The sequence below is a fragment of the Syngnathoides biaculeatus genome, chromosome 4, assembly GCF_019802595.1.
Source record: "Syngnathoides biaculeatus isolate LvHL_M chromosome 4, ASM1980259v1, whole genome shotgun sequence".
In the NCBI taxonomy this organism is placed as follows: domain Eukaryota; kingdom Metazoa; phylum Chordata; class Actinopteri; order Syngnathiformes; family Syngnathidae; genus Syngnathoides; species Syngnathoides biaculeatus.
The window spans coordinates 22,892,591-22,912,908 of record NC_084643.1 but is presented as its reverse complement, the minus strand read 5'-3'; the positions used below and the strand labels follow the sequence as shown (position 1 = coordinate 22,912,908).

At 40.7% G+C, this 20,318-nt stretch overlaps 1 protein-coding gene across 4 annotated transcripts in view; it reads right to left on the bottom strand.

Annotated features, from left to right (window-relative positions):
• Window positions 1–313: 313 nt before the first annotated feature.
• Window positions 314–20,318, bottom strand: part of LOC133499626 (cytotoxic granule associated RNA binding protein TIA1-like) — a 42,728-nt gene continuing 22,723 nt past the window's right edge. For 2 of the 4 annotated variants that reach the window (XM_061817844.1, XM_061817845.1), the window contains exons 11-13: window positions 14,756–14,894; window positions 10,510–10,661; window positions 790–1,940 (exon numbers count right to left, since the gene is read on the bottom strand). In XM_061817844.1, coding sequence (XP_061673828.1) covers window positions 1,802–1,940; window positions 10,510–10,661; window positions 14,756–14,894 — 430 coding nt within the window. In that variant the 3' untranslated portion in view covers window positions 790–1,801. Of the gene's footprint in view, window positions 345–789; window positions 1,941–10,509; window positions 10,662–14,755; window positions 14,895–20,318 lie in introns of those variants that run through there. The other 2 variants (XM_061817847.1, XM_061817846.1) reach the window with 2 other exon arrangements.

Genomic DNA, 20,318 nt, shown 5'->3' with positions numbered 1-20,318 from the left:
ATGCAAGGGAAAAAAAGAATGCTAAAGAGTTGTCATTTCATTGTTTGAGTAATACCAAAAAAAGACATTTCCATGTGAATTACATATTTCTGTGAATATTCTTGAGTTCAATTTTTGTTTTGGACCAGATGTTACACTTACATTTTAATGATCTAATTCGTTTTTTATTGTTCATAAGAAACTGTGTAAGCACAGGTTGAGTATGTGTGTTTGCCATAATATGTCATGTTTATCAAGCGATGAGACGACATGCCAGCAAGCCTCGCCACTTTGATTCCAGCTCTCTTCTGCTCATCCCTCATTCTCTGACCGATTCAGTGAAGCCTGGTCAAGTCCAGTCCTGGCTAAAATGCAATGAAGAGACATACCATTTACCAGCCTAAGACTCTCAAATCATTTTTTTCCTCTTAACTGTCCTGACCAAATAACACATTCAATGTAGTGACCGTGCGATACATTCAAACAATTCTTTGCTTATAACAGCAACTCGAAATCAATCTTGAAAAAGCCTCCTCATTCAAAGGTTGACTTATAAAGCAAATCCCCAAAGGCAGCTGTTTTGACGCTACCGTGTTAGGGCTGCGGGGGAAAATGGGCTGAGGGCGCCATCTGGTGCCTTATATGATTACAATTACGTTTCTCTACAAGTAAAAGCAATAGGGTGGTCAAACAAAGGATTTTTTTCAAAAAGCACAAACAAAACTTTTTCAAGTTTAAGATAACCATTAAATACATTTTGTCAAAATAAAGCACAATTTGTGTTCAGAAGCATTTTAATAGGACAAAAGAAAGAAAAGATTACAATAGCGAAAACAAACCAGCTTTATAAGGCAATAGCAATCGAGGTCTCCATCTCTCTGCCAAACAGAGCAGGTTTAAAGGTTAAATGATTCACTCAAAAGTTTATATATACATATATTTTTAAAAAAGTGTCAAATATTTCTTTACATTAGGATTGCGTCACACGTTTTAAGTATGCACTACATGGCAATGTCTGTCCCTGCATGGAAGAATCCAGTCACACCGTGCCAGTGTCAGATTTGGCAGTGCCATTCTGGTACTCGCATTGTGGGCATTTACGATAGATATTGAAACAAAAACAGACATCCACAGTTATCAGTAGTATTTGTACTTACATGGTATCAAATGTAGAGTTATATACATGTGGCTAAAAGAATTGAGGCTGTCCAAAGATAAGGAAAAATGGAATGCCACCCCCATACCCCACCCAAAAAAGTTTGGCACGTACAAGCGGGGAGTAAATTCTGTAATATCAATATGCCTTTACTAAGGAGTAAAAGTGCCAAACAATCCCTGCAATAGATTTAACATTTTGTACACAATCATTTTGATTCCTTAAAGAACTACAGAATTTGGAAAACTTTTAATGACAGTTTCTTTAAAATAAAAACTTTAAAAAGACCACTCAATTATTGAGGAACTACAATGGAAGCCATTGTGGGGGGTCGGGGGGAGTTCCTCTGTGACTTTTTTTATTTTTTTAAACAGTTGCCTTGAAAATTTAATAGGCCCAAGGATCTCAGCCAGTATCCACTCCCACAGAACATAACAGAACTGTTGTGGGTGACACTGTTTCACACTGGATCTGACACCCCCCCCCCCGCCGAAAAAAAAAAAAAAATCCCTTTTACACTTCCAACAGAGGTCAATCTTCAAAACTAGTTCCACGTCCAGGTAAAAGTTAGTCCTGCCAACAAAGGAGGTGGTGTCACACAGCCCCACTGAGCATGTTAAAACCAAAAATGGGAGACGGTTGATATGATCTCCTTCCCCCCCCCTATCAGTGTGTGGGGTATCCTGTGGCTCCCATACCAGGCTGGTTGGCTAGCATGCTCCCATTCAATCCCTGTGTGGGCTCCATAACCCCACCGTTACTGATGGTGCTCATGCCAGTCCACCCAGCATTGGAAGGTAAGTGACTGCAAAAAGGAGGAAGACAAGACAGACAAAACGCAAGCAGGTTAGAAGAGGTGAACTGAAAAGGGAGCTAAGAGGATAATACATATTAGAGCTACTAGATTCCAAACATGCTTGAATTAGGAAAGCAAAAAGTTATTAGTTTTTAAGGCAGACAAAGCAAAAAAGATTAAAAACAGAAATTAGGGATGGCAAAGGTGTCACTTGATTAAACGTGGCGAACAAGTAGACAAAGAGCTGACAGGCTAAGCATGACAAGATTTTGGTTCCACCCACCTTGTCCAACCCATTCTCAAGTGTAAATTATTTACACTAGAAAAGATGAGTGCACCCAATATTTCTACAGTATATTTGCCCACAACAGGGCAAACATTACAAAATTATGTATAAATACGGGTAATGTGTAAATTGGGAGGGCCGGCTTCCTTGTAGAAACGTTGCTTCTATTGTACATTTGATAAAAATCAATGCAACTACTATGTTATTCTCGAACCATTTATATCACCCTTATTATAGCAGTATTCAAGAATTTAGACAGTGTATGTTGTACAACAAATGGCTGTTTTATTGTGGAGATAGGAGGATGGAGAGGGGGTACACAAAACATCAGTGAACATTGACTAATTTGAATATAACCTACTAACATGCTTCAGCCATTCATATCCATCTCAAACAGTGGTTAGAGCACTGGTTTGGTAAATCAGGGGTTGTGGGTTCGTATCCCACTGGGGCCTCCACTCCCTGAGAAGGGTTGCGTCAGGAAGGGCATCCGGCGTAAAAATTGTGACAAACATGTATGTGCGTTCATCTGAGATGACACGCTGTGGCGACCCCGAAAGGGACAAGCCGAAAGAAACAACAACAAAGATGAAGATGAAAGGAGGGAGTAAACATTTCAAATTTTTAAATGTGAACACTTAATCATTACTGAGGATATTCATCTGTACCGTACTTGCTCTTTGTGACAACATAAAATGACAAACTATGGACAGGAAAGATGACACCAAGATAAGGCATGCAACTACAGTCCCATCCAAAATTATTGAAACAGCAAGGTCATTTCCCTTACTTTTGCTGGAGACTGAAGAAATTTGGGATACAGCTCAAAAGATGAACATTAGGCCAAAGTTCAAAATTCCTCCCCCCATGGTACAGGTATTCAGTTCTTGTTCCTCCCTTCAGTCACCTCTTCAGGAGGTAAAATGCATGCTCTATTGGGATAAGGTCTGGTGATTGACTTGGGCAATCTTCACTTTTTGCAATGTGCTTAGGCTCATCGTTTTGCTGTAGGATGAAGCTTCTCCCGATTAGTTTGGATGCATTTTTGGGTAGATTGCCAGACAGAAATTGTTGTGTAGACTTCAGAATTTATTCCGCTGTTTCCATCATGACTTAAATCATCAATAAAGACTAGTGAGTCTGTTCCAGAAGTAGCAATGCAACCCAAAGCTATGACATTGCCTCCACCATGCTTCACAGATGAGCTTGTTTTTGATTATAAGCAGATCTTTTCTTTCTCCATACTTGAGCCTTTCCATCATGTTGATAGAGGTTAGTCTTGGTCATATCAAGCCATATGATTTGTTCCAACACCTCTGTGAGTTATCTCTGTACTACTTTACAAAACCTTTTATTTTTGGATGAGTGGTTTCCAGGAGTGCAACTGTGATACCTTTACCTCTGCTTTGTGGAGGTTGGGAGTGATTTCACCAACTGTTGCTTTTGGGTGCTTCTTCACTGTTCTCAATGTTTCTGTCATCAACTGATGTTGATATCCATGCCCAACCTGTTCGGTGTCTGTTGATCAGTACACTAGTATTTTTTTTTCTGGACATTTCAAATTGTTGTATGGGCTACCCAGTGTGTGACAACTCTCATTGATTTTCCCTCTTTTTTTTCAGCTTCAAAATGTTCTTCTCCCTAAGCTGTTTGACGCAGATGTACAAACCCAATTCCAATTAATTTGGGATCTTGTGTTAAACAAAAACTAAATTTCCAAATGATGTTCAACCGATATTCAATTGAATACACTACAAAGACAAGATAACTGAGAAACCTTGTTATTTGAAAATAATCATAATCTTGGAATTTTTTGGCTGCAACGTTCCAAAAAACATCCCACAGGCGAAGAGGCTAATTGGGAATAGGTGGGGGCCATGATTGAGTATAAAAGGAGTTTCCCCTGAAATGCTCAGTCATTCACAACAAAGATGGGGAAAAGTTTTACTCTTTGTGAGCAAATGTGTGAGAAAAAGTTTAAGGAGAATGTTCCTCAACATATAATTGCAGGGAATTTAGGAATTTCATCTACAGTCCATAATATCATCAAAAGGATCAGAGAATCCGGAGAAATCACTGAATGTAAATGGCAATGCTAAAAGCCAACATTTAATGCCCGTGACCTTCAATCCTTCAACACCAATGTGTAAAGGATATCACCACATGGGGTCAGGAGCACTTCAGAAAACCAATGTCAGTAAATACAGTTTGGTGCTATATCCCTACGTACAACTTAAAACTGTACTATGCCAAGCAAAATCCATTTATTAACAACACCCAGAAACTGCCGGCTTCTCTTGACCCATGCTCATCTCAGATAGACTGATGAAAAATTGAAAAGCATTCTGTGGTGTGACTATTCCACATTTAATTTCAATTTCTTTTTGCAAATTGTGGATGTCGTATCCTCCAGGCCAAAGAGGAAAAGAACCATCCTGATTGTTATGGCTGCAAATTTCATACGGCAGTATCTGTGATGGAATGGGTTGTGTTTGTGCCAATGGAATGGGTAACTGACACATCTCTGAAGGTTCCATTAATGCTGAAAGGTACATACAGGATTTGAAGAAACATATGCTGCCATCCAAGAAACTTATTTTTCATGGACACCCCCGCTTATTTCAGAAACACTATCAAACCACACACTGCACGAGTTACAACAGCGAGGCTTTGTAGAAAAAGAGTGTGGGTACGAGATTGGCCTGCGTGCAGTCGAGATCTGGCTCCCACTGATAATGTTCGCCGTATTTTGAAGCGTAAACTACGACGACATGGACCCCAGACTGTTGAATAGCTGAAGCTGTACATCAATAAAGAATGGAAAAAAATTCTACCAACAAAGCTTCGACAATTAGTGCCCTCAGTTCCCAAAATTTTATTGAATGGTATTTAAAAAAAAAAAAAAAAAAAAAAATAAGTGCAAGATGGCACCTACCAGTGTGGCAATCTTTTGGCACGTTCTCCTTTGTACTACTTGTGTTTTTCAGGTGTCTCGGGACTCAAGTACACAACAGAGGACTTGCTAACCATCAGAGAGACTTCTAATTTTTTTTCGATAACTCTCGCCAATTCACTGAATTTTTTTCTGGAGTTTCTAGTCGGCGCGCTCTTCAAAGCATCGTGACGATAAGAGAGGCGAGTCAAGTCCGCCTGCGAAAAAGGGGACATCCCTAACGCTTCTGATGACCCATCTTGAGAACCTGCGCTCCCTAGCCAACAAAATGAATGAACCTCAGCTTCTGATTAAGACCTGGAAAAACTTTGGACGTTCTGTGGCCCCGGCTTCAACCTCCATCTTGCTGACCGTGTCGCTGAGCTAATGCGGAAAACGAAAGGCGGTGGAATATGCTTTTCTATCAATGGGAAACGGTGCACGGATGTTACACAGCTCAGCACACACTGCAGCCCGCTTTTAGAGTCGCTGTTTTTGAACTGTAAGCAGTTTTATTCGCCACGTGCGTTCACGTCTTTCATCCTAATCGGTGTTTATATTCCACCTCAATAGCATGGACGCAGTACTGCTGACGCTCGCGAGCAGATTAACAAAATTGAGAAAAAAACACCCAGATTCACCGCTCATTATCCGAGGAGATTTTAACACAGCAAAACGTAACGTAATTTCCGGCCTATGAGCCGCGACTTTTTTCCCCCACGGTTTCAACCCTGCGGTTTATGCGGCTAATTTGTGCGTTTTTTCTAACGCAAAGGGGCACTCGAGCGGAATAGGTAAGAGTGAGACTGGTGGAATATATGTGCCGAGGAAGTGACTTTTACCGGTCTGGTCCTGTTAGCGCTGCGCTAGCATGTTACTGTCATCTCACAGTGATTTTTATTGGTATATTTTTTTTAACTGGGCCTGTTAGCGCAGCGCTAGCATTAGCGTGGCAGCGTTAGCGTTAATCTTAGTCCTTTGAATGCCTTATGCTGGACCACCTCAAGAGCATCACAGGTCCCCAAATACAGTTTGCCTATCGAGCTAACAGGACTGCGGATGATGTCGTCAACATGGGTCTGCGCTTCATCCTTGAACATCTTTACAGCGAGGGTACCTATGCGAGGATCCTGTTCGTGGACTTTAGCTCTGCATTCAACACAGTCATCCCTGAACTCCTCTCCTCCAAACTTCTCCAACTGGGCGCCTCACCTGCCATCTCCCGGTGGATCTACAACTTCCTGATGGCAGGACAACAGGTGAGGCTGAAGGACACCACCTCATCCACACGCACCATCAGCACTGGGGCACCCCAAAGTAACGTCTTCTCCCCTCTGCTCTTTTCGCCCTGAACGAAAAACTACACCTTGTGGCATCCGACTGTCAAACTCCTGAAGTTTGCAGATGACACCGTCATTGGCATCGTCAAAGAGGGTGACGAATCTGCGTATCGATAGAAGTGTTGAGACTGCAGCTTTGGTGTGGTCAACACAACCTGGTGTTGAAGACTCTAAAGACTGTGGAGATGATTGTGGACTTCAGGAGGACTCCTTCACCACACCTGGCCCTGACACTGTCCAACTGTCTTGTGTTAACTGTCGAGACTTTCCAAGATCTTGGGAATTACAGTCTCAGATGATGAACATCTCCATCCTCAAAAAAGCCCAGCAACGGATGTACTTCTTGCAGCTTCTGAGAAAACATGGTCTGTCACAAGAGCTGCTGAGACAGTTCTACAAAGGGGTCATCCAATCAATCGTGTGGACCTCCATCACAGTCTGGTTTAGAGCCACCATAAAAAAGGACAGACTCAGACTGCAATGGACAATCAAAACCGCTGAACAGATTGTTGGCAACACGCTACCCACTATCGAGGACTTGTGTGTAACGTGGACAAGGTACAGAGCAGGTAGGATCCTTTGGGACCCTCCACATCCTGGCCACCAGCTCTTCCAGGTCCTTCCGTCAGAAAAGCGCTACAGATCAATGAAAGTCAAAAGTAACAGGCATTCGAACATTTTTTTCCCTCTGGGAATTAAGTCATTAAATTCTTGATCAGTGAACCTACTATTTTTCTGCCTCGTGCCACGTTCGTCTTCATCTTCTCACTCACATCCTGCTGGTCCAATCAGTAATAGTAGTAAAAAAATGAGAAAATTTGTATTTTAACAACCTGCTATATTGCAAGTTCACCCACTTAAAAATCATGGAGGGGTCTGAACTTTTCATTGTAGGTGCATGTCCAGTGTGAGAGAGAATCTAAAAAGAAAAATCCAGAAATCACAATGTATGATTTTTTTAACAATTTATTTGTGTGATACAGCTGCAAATAAGTATTAGAACACCTGAATAAACCAATGTTAATATTTGGTACAGTAGCCTTTGTTTGCAATTACAGAGGTTGTTACAGAGCCACTCCGTGGTTTTCCTGGCTGTGTGCTACGGGTCATTGTCATGTTGAAAGACCCAGCCACGACCAATCTTCAATGCTCTGAGGGAAAGAGGTTGTTCCCCAAAATCTCACAATACATGGCCGCAGTCATCCTCTCCTTAATACAGTGCAGTTGTACTGTCACATGTGCGGAAAAACACCCCCAAAGCATGATGCTACCACCCCCATGCTTCACATGAGGGATGGTGTTCTTGGGATGGAACTCATCATTTGTCTTCCTCCAAACACGGTGGGTGGAATTATGACCAAAAGGTTCCATTTTGGTCTCATCTGACCGCAACATTTTCTCCCATGACTCCTCTGTATCATCCAAATGGTCACTGCCAAATTTATCCCGGCCCTTGACAATGGTTGGTTTAAGCAAGGGAACCTTCCATGCCATGCATGATTTCAAACCATGACATCTTAGTGCATTACCTTCAAAACGGTAGTCACAGCTCTTTTCAGGTCATTGACCAAGTCCTGTCGTGTAGTCCTGGGTTGATTCCTCACCTTTCTCAGGATCTTTGAGACCCCACGAGGTGATATCTTGCATGGGGCTCCACTCCGATTGAGATTGACTGTCATGTTTAGCTGCTTCCATTTTCTAATGATTGCTCCAACAATGGACCTTGTTCCACCAAGCTGCTTGCCAATTTCTTTGTAGCCCTTTCCAGTTGTGTGGAGTTGTACAATTTTGTCTCTGGTGTCTTTGCACAGCTCTTTGGTCTTGGCCATGTTACAAGTTTGAGTCTTGCCGATTGTATGGGGTGGACAGGTGTCTTTATGCAGCTAACGACCTCACACAGGTTCATCTGATTCAGGATACTACATGAACTGGAGGTGGACTTTTAAAGGCGGACTAACAGGTCTTTGAGGGTCAGAATTCTAGCTGATAGACAGGTGTTCAAATACTTATTTGCAGCTGTATCACACAAATAAATCGTTAAAAAAAATGAAAAAAAAAAAAAATCATACATTATTATTTCTGGATTTTTCTTTATAGATTAGATTATCTCTCTCATTATGGACATGCACCTATGATGAAATTTTCAGATCCCTTAATGATTTCTAAATGGGAGAACTTGCAATAGAGCAAGGTGTTCAAATACTTATTTTCTTCACTGTGTGTATATGTATATGTATATATATATATATATATATATATATATATATATATAGATATTTTTTTTAATATATATTTTGTAGACCACACGATTTGTCACTTTAAACTGCTCCCTTTGCACAATTGACATTGTTAACACACTTATCTATATAGATTGCATGTCTTTCAGGAATAGTTCCAAGAAACAGAAATGTCTCTTTTTCTCTGTTCTTGTTGCTATGCTGTTCCTTGTTCTGAAACTCGTACCAGGTAAGCAACGACTGCCGGAGAAAAAAAATCCTTGTGTTTTTATACACACTTGGCAATTAAAGCTGATTCTGATTCTGTCACAGCTTTTTTGGAAGGTGTTGCAGCCATAAAAGTAAGTTAAAGATTATTTGCTAAAAATATAGTTTATCAGTTTGAACATAAAATATCTTAGTAGTGTAATCAATTAAATAGAAGTTGAACATGATTTGCAAATCATTGTTCCAACTTCATTTGAATTGGGTTTGTAAATACCATTAAATTAAACCTGGAACTATGAATTTACTTTCATATTCAGCTTTTGATCTGAAACTCAGATGTCTTTGGTATACCAAAAAAAAAAAAAACATTGGCCTTGCTATTACAATACTTTTGGTTGGTGGGGATTGTACATAACATTTCTATATGATAACTTCATAGCTTCAAACGCTACAAGCAGCTCTGCTGCTTTCTGGAGCTCAACTGGATTTATTGGAAGCCATTAAGGCTTCATTTGAGCCACCATCAGTCAGATGTTACAATAACGTAATTTTTCTCTGTAATACTCCTGATGTTGTTCGTTCTTTCAGTTTTTATAAGGCCATCTGTGTCAGGGGTTCCTTGATCAACCTTTAAAGTCAAACCAAACTATTAACCTACAGGCTCCGTTCACACTGTAAGGGAATTCCACCCCCCAAACCCCCCATTCTGATATGAACAGTACAATTAAAAAAAAAAAAAAAAAAACTTGACGAGACGCAAAAGGGGACACGTTTACTCCCGTAAACACTACCCCATGCAGTTGGGTGTGAACATTAAAAGTTGCGTTTGTTTTTGTAATGTGAACTACTGCATAGAAAGACTAGATTTAACCAAAAATACAAATTGGGTAACATACCCTACAGGGTAAATGTAGCCTTAGTTGTGATTGGAGTGGTGCCATATAGCATACATCAATACTTTCACACTTAGGTACGACTTGAAATCCGGTTCATTTGACTGGTCATCTTATTTTATCATGACGAACTGGCTTTCAATATCTGCTTCATTCGACTGCTCATGTAATTTTATCATGATGAAATAGCTCTCAATATCTGCGGATATTCACAACTTTGCTCTCCAGTTCAGTAAAATTGATTAGGTGGTCCTGGTTTTCAGCAGCCTATATAAACAGTGTTGAAGATCTCAATCCTTCAAAATAATTCAAGCAGCCTTTCGGTATATACATTGAATGAAACTCTTGGCATTTGTTGTCTTTAAAATAACTTTTTTTTATTGTTTAGAAACTGACAACTGAACTTACAATTTAAATGGCAAAAACTGAACTGCAACATTGGAAAAAATCCATGATTATCAAATGAAATGCTCTGGGATGACAAAGAGTAAACACAAAAATCAAAAGTTTGTCCATCTTGTAGAGATGGGCCGATCGGAAAGTAGGTTGGTGTGGGGTTGAGAGAGAAATAGAAGTGTCACAGCTCCTTTACAGCCAGAGTTGGCTTTTGATGCCACAATCTTGATGATGCTGGAGTAGAAGTAGGTGGTAACGGATGGCCCTGTGCAAGGTGTGCTACTTACTTGAAGCCCTGCTGGTTCCAAGCCTGACCATAGACACTGTAGGTGGGAACCTGCCACCCATTCGGGACATACTGGTTGATCTGAGGACCATTGCCATACCACTGGCCCCACTGGTTGTAGGGTTGAGCAGCAGGAAAGCTCATCTTGTTTTGCTGAAGGGCAACAAAGAATATGTACAGGACTTTTGGTATGGCTAGAAGTAGAACATTGTTTAATGACAGCCTAACTGAGAAAAATAAGATCAGTCATTACATAACAAAGCTAGTTTCAATATGTCATAAACAATAAAAAATTAGTTTTAATCTCAATCGCTGAAAAAGTCAAGAAGAATGTCGTAAACAGAGCTCAACCAACACCTGACTTGCTCATGGTAATTATGGAAATCTTTGGTGCATGTCCACTGTACGAGAATAAAAAAAAATATAATCCAGAAATGACAATGTATTATTTTTTTAAATAATTTGTTTGTTACGACTGCACATAAGTATTTGAACATCTCTGAAACTCAATGGTAATATTTGGTACAGTAGCTTTTGATCGCAATTACTGAGGTGGAACGTTTCTTGGATTTGCAAACACTGCCACAGGGATTTTGGCCCATTCCTCCACAAAGATCTTCTCTAGATCAGCCAGGTTTCTGGGCGCTCACTGAGAAACGTGGAGTTTGAGCTCCCGCTGAAGATTTTCTACTGGGTTTATGTCTGGAGATTGGTTGGCCTGCTCCAGAATCTTGATATGCTTCTTACGAAGCCACTGTTTGGTTATCCAAGCTGCGTGCTTTGGGCGATTATCATGTAGGAAGACCCAGTAACGACTAATCTTCAATACTCAGACAGAAGAAAGTTGTTCCCCAAAATCTCACAATACATGACGCCGGTCATCCTCCCAATACAGTGCAGTCGTCCCATCCAATGTGCAGGAAAAACACTCCCAAAGCATGATGCTTCCACCCCATACTTCAGAGTAGGGATGGTGTTTTTGGGACTATATTCCTCATTCTACCTCCTCCAAAGATGACAAGTGGAATTACCACCAAAAGTTTCTATTGTGGTCTCTCCTGACCACATAACGTTTTCCCATGACACCTTTGGATCATCCAAATAGTCATGGGCAAAATTAAGACAGGCCTGGATGTCTGCTGATTTAAGCAGGGGAAACTTCCATGCCATTCATGTTTTCAAACTAAGACGTCTAAGTGTATTACCCACAGGAACCTTGGAAACATTTTTGCACGCTCTCTTCAGGTCATTGACCAACTCCTCTTACGCAGTTCTGCAGTGAATCCTGCCTTTCTTAGGATACGCCACGAGGTGAGATCTTGCTTGGAGCCCTAGTCCAAGGGAAATTGACAGTCATGATTAGCTGCTTCCATTTGGTAACAGTTGCTCCAACACTTGATCTTGCCCCGTAGCCTTTCCATCTTTGTGGAGGTTTACATTTCCATCTCTGGTGTCTTTAGACAGCTTTTTGGTCTTAGCCACGTTAGTAGTTGGAGTCTTACCAAATGTGCGGGGTGGACAGGTGTCTTTGATTTCAGCTGTTGATCTCAAACAGGTGCTTCTAATTTAGAATAATAAGCGGAGTGTAGGTTGACTTTTAGAGGTGGACTAACAGATCTCTGAAGGCCAGGACGGTTGCTGACTGGCAGGTGTTCAAATACATATTTGCAGTAGTTAATATACAATATATATATATTTTTTAAAATCACATTGTGATTTCATATCCTCTCCATCATCATCATCATGTAAGTCTGGTTCTCTCTCCATTCCTCCTAGCTTTGTCTAAGAAAAGCTAACGCTTAAAGCTTAATGTTGCTTGAATCCCAAAAATTGCTATCAAGCCTAATCAAAATTTTTTAGTTGGTTAGTAATTTCCACTACTCATGCCCATTTCAATGTACATATAGAACAATAACCACAATAAGCCTTTTCCTCTCTGGACCTTAATGTCACTTAATGTCTGAAAACTACCATCAATTTTGATTCCGATTCATAAGACATTGGTTATTGTCAACACAAATACATTGGGATTGAGAGGGAGAAAACCCATGCAGGCACGGGGAGAACATCCATACTCAACGGAGGCAGGGCCTGGATTTGAACTCCAGTCCTCCGAACTGAGACCAGCGCATTACAGATGCATCACTGTGCCGCCCGTCCGCCGTTGGGTCTTGCGTTCTTACAACCCAGAAATATACTTTTAGCATGTGAAAGTTTATGGATTTTGACTAACTGTAGTCTGGAAATTGTTACAGTAGTGTTCAAAATAATAGCAGTCCAATACAACTAACCAGATTAATCCACATTTTCATCATATTTTTTTTTGCAATGTCAAAGAAGTTACCAGTAGGTGCAGTGGATTCTCAGAAAACCAACAAGACCCAGCATTGAAGATGTACACATTTATAGCTATCCAATTTGGCAAATTGTTGAAACCGGCGTGTTAACAAAAAGAAGTGTGGCATTCAATAAGTGAGGACATCAATTTTGTGAGAAAAAAAACGTGAATCAGGTGCCCCCTATTTAAGGTTGAATACAGCACCTGTTGAGCATGCATTTTTACTTGAAAATCTGAGGAAAAAAGGTCATTCAACAAATTGTCCAGAAGAACAGCATAGTTTGATTTAAAGTTTGATTGGAGAGGGGGAAACCTTATGGAGAGGTGCAAAAATTATAGGCTGTTCAGCTAAAATTAGCACAAATTCTTTAAAATGGAGAGGAAAACCAGACACGTGGTGGAAAACAACCATCAAAATGGATTGCAGAATAATCAGAATGGCAAAGGCTCAGCCAATGATCAGTTCCAGGATGATCAGACTGTAGTCTGAAGTTACCTGTAAGTACTGTGACAGTGAGAAGATATCTGTGTGAAGCTAATCTACAAGAATCTCCCCAAAGTCCCTCTGTTAAATAAAAAGGCCTGTGCAGAAGGGGCGACAATTTGCCAAAGAACACATCAACGAGCCTAAAGAGAAATGGAGGAACATATTGTGAACTGATGAGAGTAAAATTGTTCGTTTTGGGTCCAGGGGCCATAGACAGTTTGTCAGACAACCCCCAAACTCAAAGCAACAATATAATTTGAAGAAAATGAAGCATGGTGGTGCAAGCATCATGATATAGGCATGTTTCCCCTACTATGGTCTTGGGCCTAAATATTGCAGGGATCATGGATTAGTTTCCATATGTCAATACACTTGAAGAGGTTATGTTGCCTTATGCTGAAGAGAACATGCCCTTGAAACGCATGTTTAAACAAGACAATGACCCCAAACACACTAGTAAACATGCAAAATCTTGGTTCCAAACGAGCAAAGTTTGTGTCATGAGTGGTGAAACCAATCCCCGCACATTAATTCAATCAAGAACCTATGGGGTGACATAAAAAATGCTGTTGCTCAAGCAAAACCAAGAAATGTAAATGGATTGTGGAATGTTGTAAAATAATTTATTTATTGTAATTATTTATTGTTATTCGAATAACAGCTGAAGGTGCCACAAGTTGGTTGACTCCATGCCACATAGATGTGAAGCAGTTATAAAAAACTGTGGAAGTATTAGTTTAGTTATTTGAAGGATTTGTAAATCCTACAAACAAAAGTTTGTAAAAAATAGTTTTGGGTTTGTAAAGTCATCGGCAGACTGTGTAACACAACCCTTTCATCAAATTACCCAATTGCACAGCCTTAAGAGTGTGTATATCATGAATGATTGGTCTTGATAGTTTGCTGAGAATCTAGTGCACCTAATAATAACTTGACATGTAGCAATAAAAAAATATATACTGAAAATGTGGATTCATTTGGTTCGTCACATTGGACTATTGCTTTGAACACTACTGTACATCGTGCATTGATTAAATTTTTGAACGCCCTAAAACCTGTGAGTTGTCAGAAACTCATTAAATAGTTTGAGAACCCCATACATTGTGTAAGATTTCATTCAGGTTTTGCTGCATCGCTTAGTCTGCAGCAGGCTTTAGGTTAATTGAAGACTGAAGTGTTTTTGGATTTACAAGTGTGATCGGTGTACACTATGACTGGCTGTCAATTAATACAGGGTATATCATGCCTCTTGGCCAAAGTAAACAGCTCACCCATGACCGTAATGAAGGTACATGATACAGAAAATAAATGGACAGATTGTTACTGAGCAGAAGTGCAGAACTGTACTGCATCATCTTGAAATTTATCTATTTTTTCCTAAACTCTCGTAATTAATGGGGATAAAAAGAAATGTACATTTACCTGAGGAACAGGCATTTGCTGCACTGGGTTCATCATGTCTGGGTTCTCTTTACCCCAGTAGCACTTGACTATGTGGCCCTCGAGTGCAGTCCCATTCACAGACACAATGGCATGGGCTGCAGACTCATGGGAGCTGAACCTAGTAAAGAAACACACACAAACACATACACAGTAATCCCTCGTTTTTCCACAGTTGATATGTAGCAGACACACCCACGGAAGGTGAAAAACCGCAAAGTAGGGGTAATTGGCTACTTTTTTTTTTTTGCTTCATAGGTCCTTGTCTTGCTGGGGATGCCCCATGATACTATCAATGCGGCTTCCCACTACAGTACTATACTAATGAATGCTGGCGGTTTTTTCCCAGTTTGTTTTATGGGTGAATTTTATTTTATTTATTTATTTGTTTGCTTCATTGGTCCTTGTCATCTTGCTGGGGGTGCCGCATTATACCATATCAATGCGGCTTCCCGCTACAGTACTGTACTAATGGATGCTTTTGTTTTTTGTTTTAGTAATTTATTTATCTTTTTGCTTCATTGATCCATGTCATGACGGCACGGTGACTCAGCTGGAAAGGCTTGGCCTCACAGTTCTGACATTCTGGGTTCAATCCTGGGCCCACCTGTGTGGAGTTTGCATGTTCTCCCCACGAGTGTGTGGGTTTTCTTAGGGCACTCCGGTTTCCTCCCACATCCCAAAAACATGCAACATTAATTGGACACTCTAAATTCCCCCGTGGTGTGATTGTGAGTGCAGCTGTTGTCTGTCTCCATGTGCGCCCTGTGATTGGCTGGCAACTAGTTGAGGGTGTACCCTGTCTCGTGCCTGTTGACAGCTGGGTTAGGCTGAGGATAAGCGGCTAAGAAAATGCATGCACGCATGGTCCATGTGGTCTTGCTGGATATGCCGCATTATACCCTATCAATGCGGCTTCCAACTGCAGTATTGTACTAATGTATGTTGCAGTTTTTTTTTTTTTTTTTTTATTCAGTCACTGTGATGTGACGGCATAGCACTCGCAAATCTGCACATTCGAGCACGCGCGTAAGATTTGTTACGAGAAGTACATAGATATTGAAAGACGTTGCTTATTTTGTGTAGTCTTGACCAATGTTCCCTCTAAGATGCGCCACTGCAAAATTGCGCACTTGTCACACACAACGCACATGAAAACCTAACAGTGAATCACAGCCTGACGTCTTTTTAAAAAAATTTCAACACGGAAGCACACTGCCTCTAACAATGAGCTGCTGCTCAGCCGACTTCCTAGTTGACCAGACATCACCCTCCTCCACTCTTAAATGGGCATACTCATAATTACAAACAGAACACACACCCGCAACTTTATATCTGTGGGCATGACTGGTGGACCACACCCGTAACTTTATATCTGCGGGCATGACTGATCACACTTGTACATTTTTCAAATGTGGGTGACTGTTTATTTATTCATTTATTTGCTTCATTGGTCCATGTCGTCACACCAGGGATGGCGCATTAGTACGTAGCTATTTATTTATTTTTTTGGAGGGGCATGGTGGTCAGAAAACCGCGATGGACTGAATCCGCAAAGCAGTTATATACAGTGCCTTTTGAAAGGCTTCAAACAAAGATACAATTTTCAGTTTTTGTCAAGAATCAACAAGTGGGGCACAATCATGAAGTGGAATGAAATTTATTGGATATTTTAAACTTTTAACAACTGAAAAGTGGAGCGTGCAATATTATTCGGCCCCTTTACTTTCAGTACAACAAACTCTCTCCAGAAGTTCAGGGAAGAGCTCTGAATGAAAGTTGACGAATGATGATAAATAGAATCCACCTGAGTGTAATCAAGTCTCTGCTTAAATGCACCTGCTCTGTGATAGTCTCAGGGTTAATGTGCAGAAAGCATTATGAAGAGCAAGGAACACACGAGGCAGGTTCGATATACTGTTGTGGAGAGGTTTAAAGCCGGATTTGGATACAAAAAAGATTTCCCAAGCTTTAAACATCTCAAGGAGCACCATGCAAGCAATCATATTGAAATGGAAGGAGTATCAGACGACTGCAAATCTACCAAGACCCTCTAAACTTTCACCTTGAACCAGGAGAAGACTGATCAGAGATGAAGCCAAGAGGCCCATGATCACTCTGGATGAACTGCAGAGATCTACAGCAGAGGTGGGAGAGTCTGTCCAGTGGACAACAGTCAGTCATACACTGCACAAGTTTGGCCTTTATGGAAGAGTGGCAAGAAGAAAGCCATTTCTCAAAGATATCCATAAAAACTTTCCTTTAAAGTTTCCCACAAGCCACCTGGGAGACACACCAAACATGTGGAAGAAAGTGCTCTGGTCAGATGAAATGAAAATTGAACTTTTTGGGCCACAATGCAAAACAATACGTTTGGCATAAAAGCAACACAGCTCATCATCCTGAACACACCATCCCCACTGTCAAACATGGTGGTGGCAACCTCATGGTTTGGGCCTGCTTTTCGTCAGGAAGAACAGGGAAGATGGTTAAAATTGATGGGAAGATGAATGGAGCCAAATACAGGACCATTCTGGAAGAAAACCTGTTGGAGTCTGCAAAAGACCTGAGACTGGGGCGGAGATTAATCTTCCAACAGGACAATGATCCAAAGCATAAAGCCAAATCTACAATGGAGTGGTTCACAAATAAATTTATCTAGGTGTTAGAATGTCAAGTCAAAGTCCAGACCTGAATCCAACCAAGAATCTGTGGGCAGAGCTGAAGACTGCTGTTCACAAACGTTCTCCATCCAACCTCATTGAGCTTGAGCTGTTTTGCAAGGAAGAATGGGCAAGAATTTCAGTCTCAATGTCCAAAAACTGATAGAGACATACCCCAAGTGACTTGCAGCTGTAATTGCAGCAAAAGGTGGCGCTACAAAGTGTTAATGCAAGGGGGACGAATAATATTGCATGCCCCACTTTCCAGGTTTTAATTTGTTAAAAAAAAAAAAGTTTAAAATATCCAATACATTTCGTTCCACTTCACAATTGTATCCCACTTTTTGATTCTTAAAAAAAATATTTATTTTATATCATTATGTTTGAAGCCTGAAATGTGGCAAAAGGTTGAAAAGTTGAAGAGGACTGAATACTTTCACAATGCACTCTATATCCAGAGAAATACGCACCCCCTTCTCAAAATCTGGTATTTTTGCATAATTTAAAGTAAAGTATTCTGACCCCCTGAAAGGTTTCAGTCCATTACAGCCATTTGCCAAATTATTTTCCTCATTAACATACAGACAGCAGCCCATAATGACAGAAAAAAAATTAACTTGGAATTCTTGCAGATTAATTAAAAAAAAAAAAAGAAACAGCCATAAGTATTTACACCATTTACTGTGACAATCATTGAACTCAGGCAGAGTCCATTTCTTCAGATCATCCCTGAGATGGTTCTACACCTCCATTGGATTTTAGCTGTTTAATTACACTGATTGGACATGATTAGGAAAGTCAAACACCTGTCCATATAAGACCTTATAGCTCACAGTGCATGTCAGAGCAAGTGAGAATCATGAAGCCAAAGGAGCTGCCTGAAAAGCGCAGAGAAAGAAAAGTGGCAAGGCACAGATCTGGCCAAAGTTATTTAAAAAAATAATAATAATCTGCTGCACTTGAGGTTCCGAAAAGCACAGTGGGCTCCATAACCCTTAAATGGAAGACGTCTGGGACAACCCCAACCCTTCCTAGAGCTGGCCGTCCAGCCAAACTGAGTAATTAGGGGAGAAGAGCTTTGGTGAGCGAGGTAAAGAGGAATCAAAGAGCTTAAGTCAGGAGATTTGAGAAAGTTCAAGAAAAATCAACCATCACTGCAGCCCTCCAACAGTTGGAAGTTTATGGCAGAGCTTCTCCATAGTTCAAGACATGAAAGCTCGGATGAAATATGTTAAAATACAAATAAAATAAATAACACCAAGGACTCCAAGATGGTAACAAATAGGATTCTCTGGTCTGATGAGACCAAGATTAAACTTTTTGGCCTTAATTTTCAGATAGCTGTGGAGAAAACCAAACATTGCACTCATAACCTGTACAATGCAGTCCCAACAGTGAAGCATAGTGGTGGCAGCATCATGCTGAGGGTGTTTTTCAGCTGCAGGGACTGGACTGGTTGCAATCGAAAGAAAGGTAAATGCGGCGAAATAGAGTGATATCCTGGACGGAAAATCTTCTCGAGTACTCAAGACCTCAGACTGGGCCGAAGGTTCACCATCACCTCAGCACACGGTCAAAATAAAGGAGTGGGTTCCTTAAGAACTCTAACTGTTCTTTAATGGCCCAGTGAGAGCACTGGCTTAAACTCATTTGAGAATCTCTGGAGTGATCTGGAAATGGCTGTCTACCAGCATTCACAATCCAACCCGACAAAACCAGAAAGAATCTGTAAGGAGGAATGGCAGTGAATCCCAAATCCAAATGTGAAAAACCTGTATCATTCCCCAAAAGACCCATGGCTTCATCAACGCAAAAGGTTGATTCTGCGAAATACTAATCAAAGGGTCTGAAAACTAATAGCTATTTGACATTTATTATATATACTCCAATGAAAGTGTAGAACAGGGGTGCCCAGACTATTTTTTTTTTTACCCCAAGATCTAATTTTCAAGCAGCCAGCCTCTCACGAGCTACAAGGGAGAATGATGATGATGATGATGCTCCCAAAACATTTTAAGGTTAATGTTATGTTACCTCCAACATTTAAAATACAGAATTAGCTTTTTGTGCACTGTTTTGTCTGTGCTTTCATCCTGGATCAGGCTGTGCCAAGGTGGAATTTTAAAGTTACACATCATCTCATCCTGCACTTTCTACTTTGGCTTCAGACCAGACCTTTCCCACTCGGAAAAGAAATTAGGGGAAGAAAAAAAATGTGTGGCGGAGCAGCGGTCGTTGTTAGAGAAAGTTCCGTTTGTTGCTGAAAAGAAAACAGTGGCTTCTTTTCATTTTTTACAGTATGTGTGGATTGTGCCATTGGATCTAACAACCAGTCATCCCTCACTCATTGAATCAAATTGCAAAATGCCACAAACTGAATATCTTTATGTTATACTTTCAATTTGCATTGAATTTTATTTTTTTTTGCTCGCAATTCAGAATATCTGCAGAGACTGCATCAATGGTGCACAATTGCGCACATGCTCAGTTTAGAGGGAACATTGGCTGACGACTTTTTTTTCTTTTGGCATGCCGTCCCACGATAGACCAAGACTGCCTCACAATCGCGCCCCTGGTGTAGAACCACCTCCATGATGATCAGAAGAAATGGGTATCACCCGAGCTAACCCAAATGCTTGCCCCCTCATCCAAGCAATGCTAGTCACGGGTTCTCCTTGCATCAACATTCCTATCTTGGGCAGGATGTTTCAGTGATGCATGAATTTCAGACAGAAACTGAAAATGCACTTTTGGGCAGACTAATGCAGTTTCAAACAGAAATGATCTTGAAGGAAGTGGGGAAACTATGCACAAGTAAGCATTTGAGAAGGGGGGGCAATATGTTTTTCACAGCACTGTACATAAAACTAATAGAGTGATAC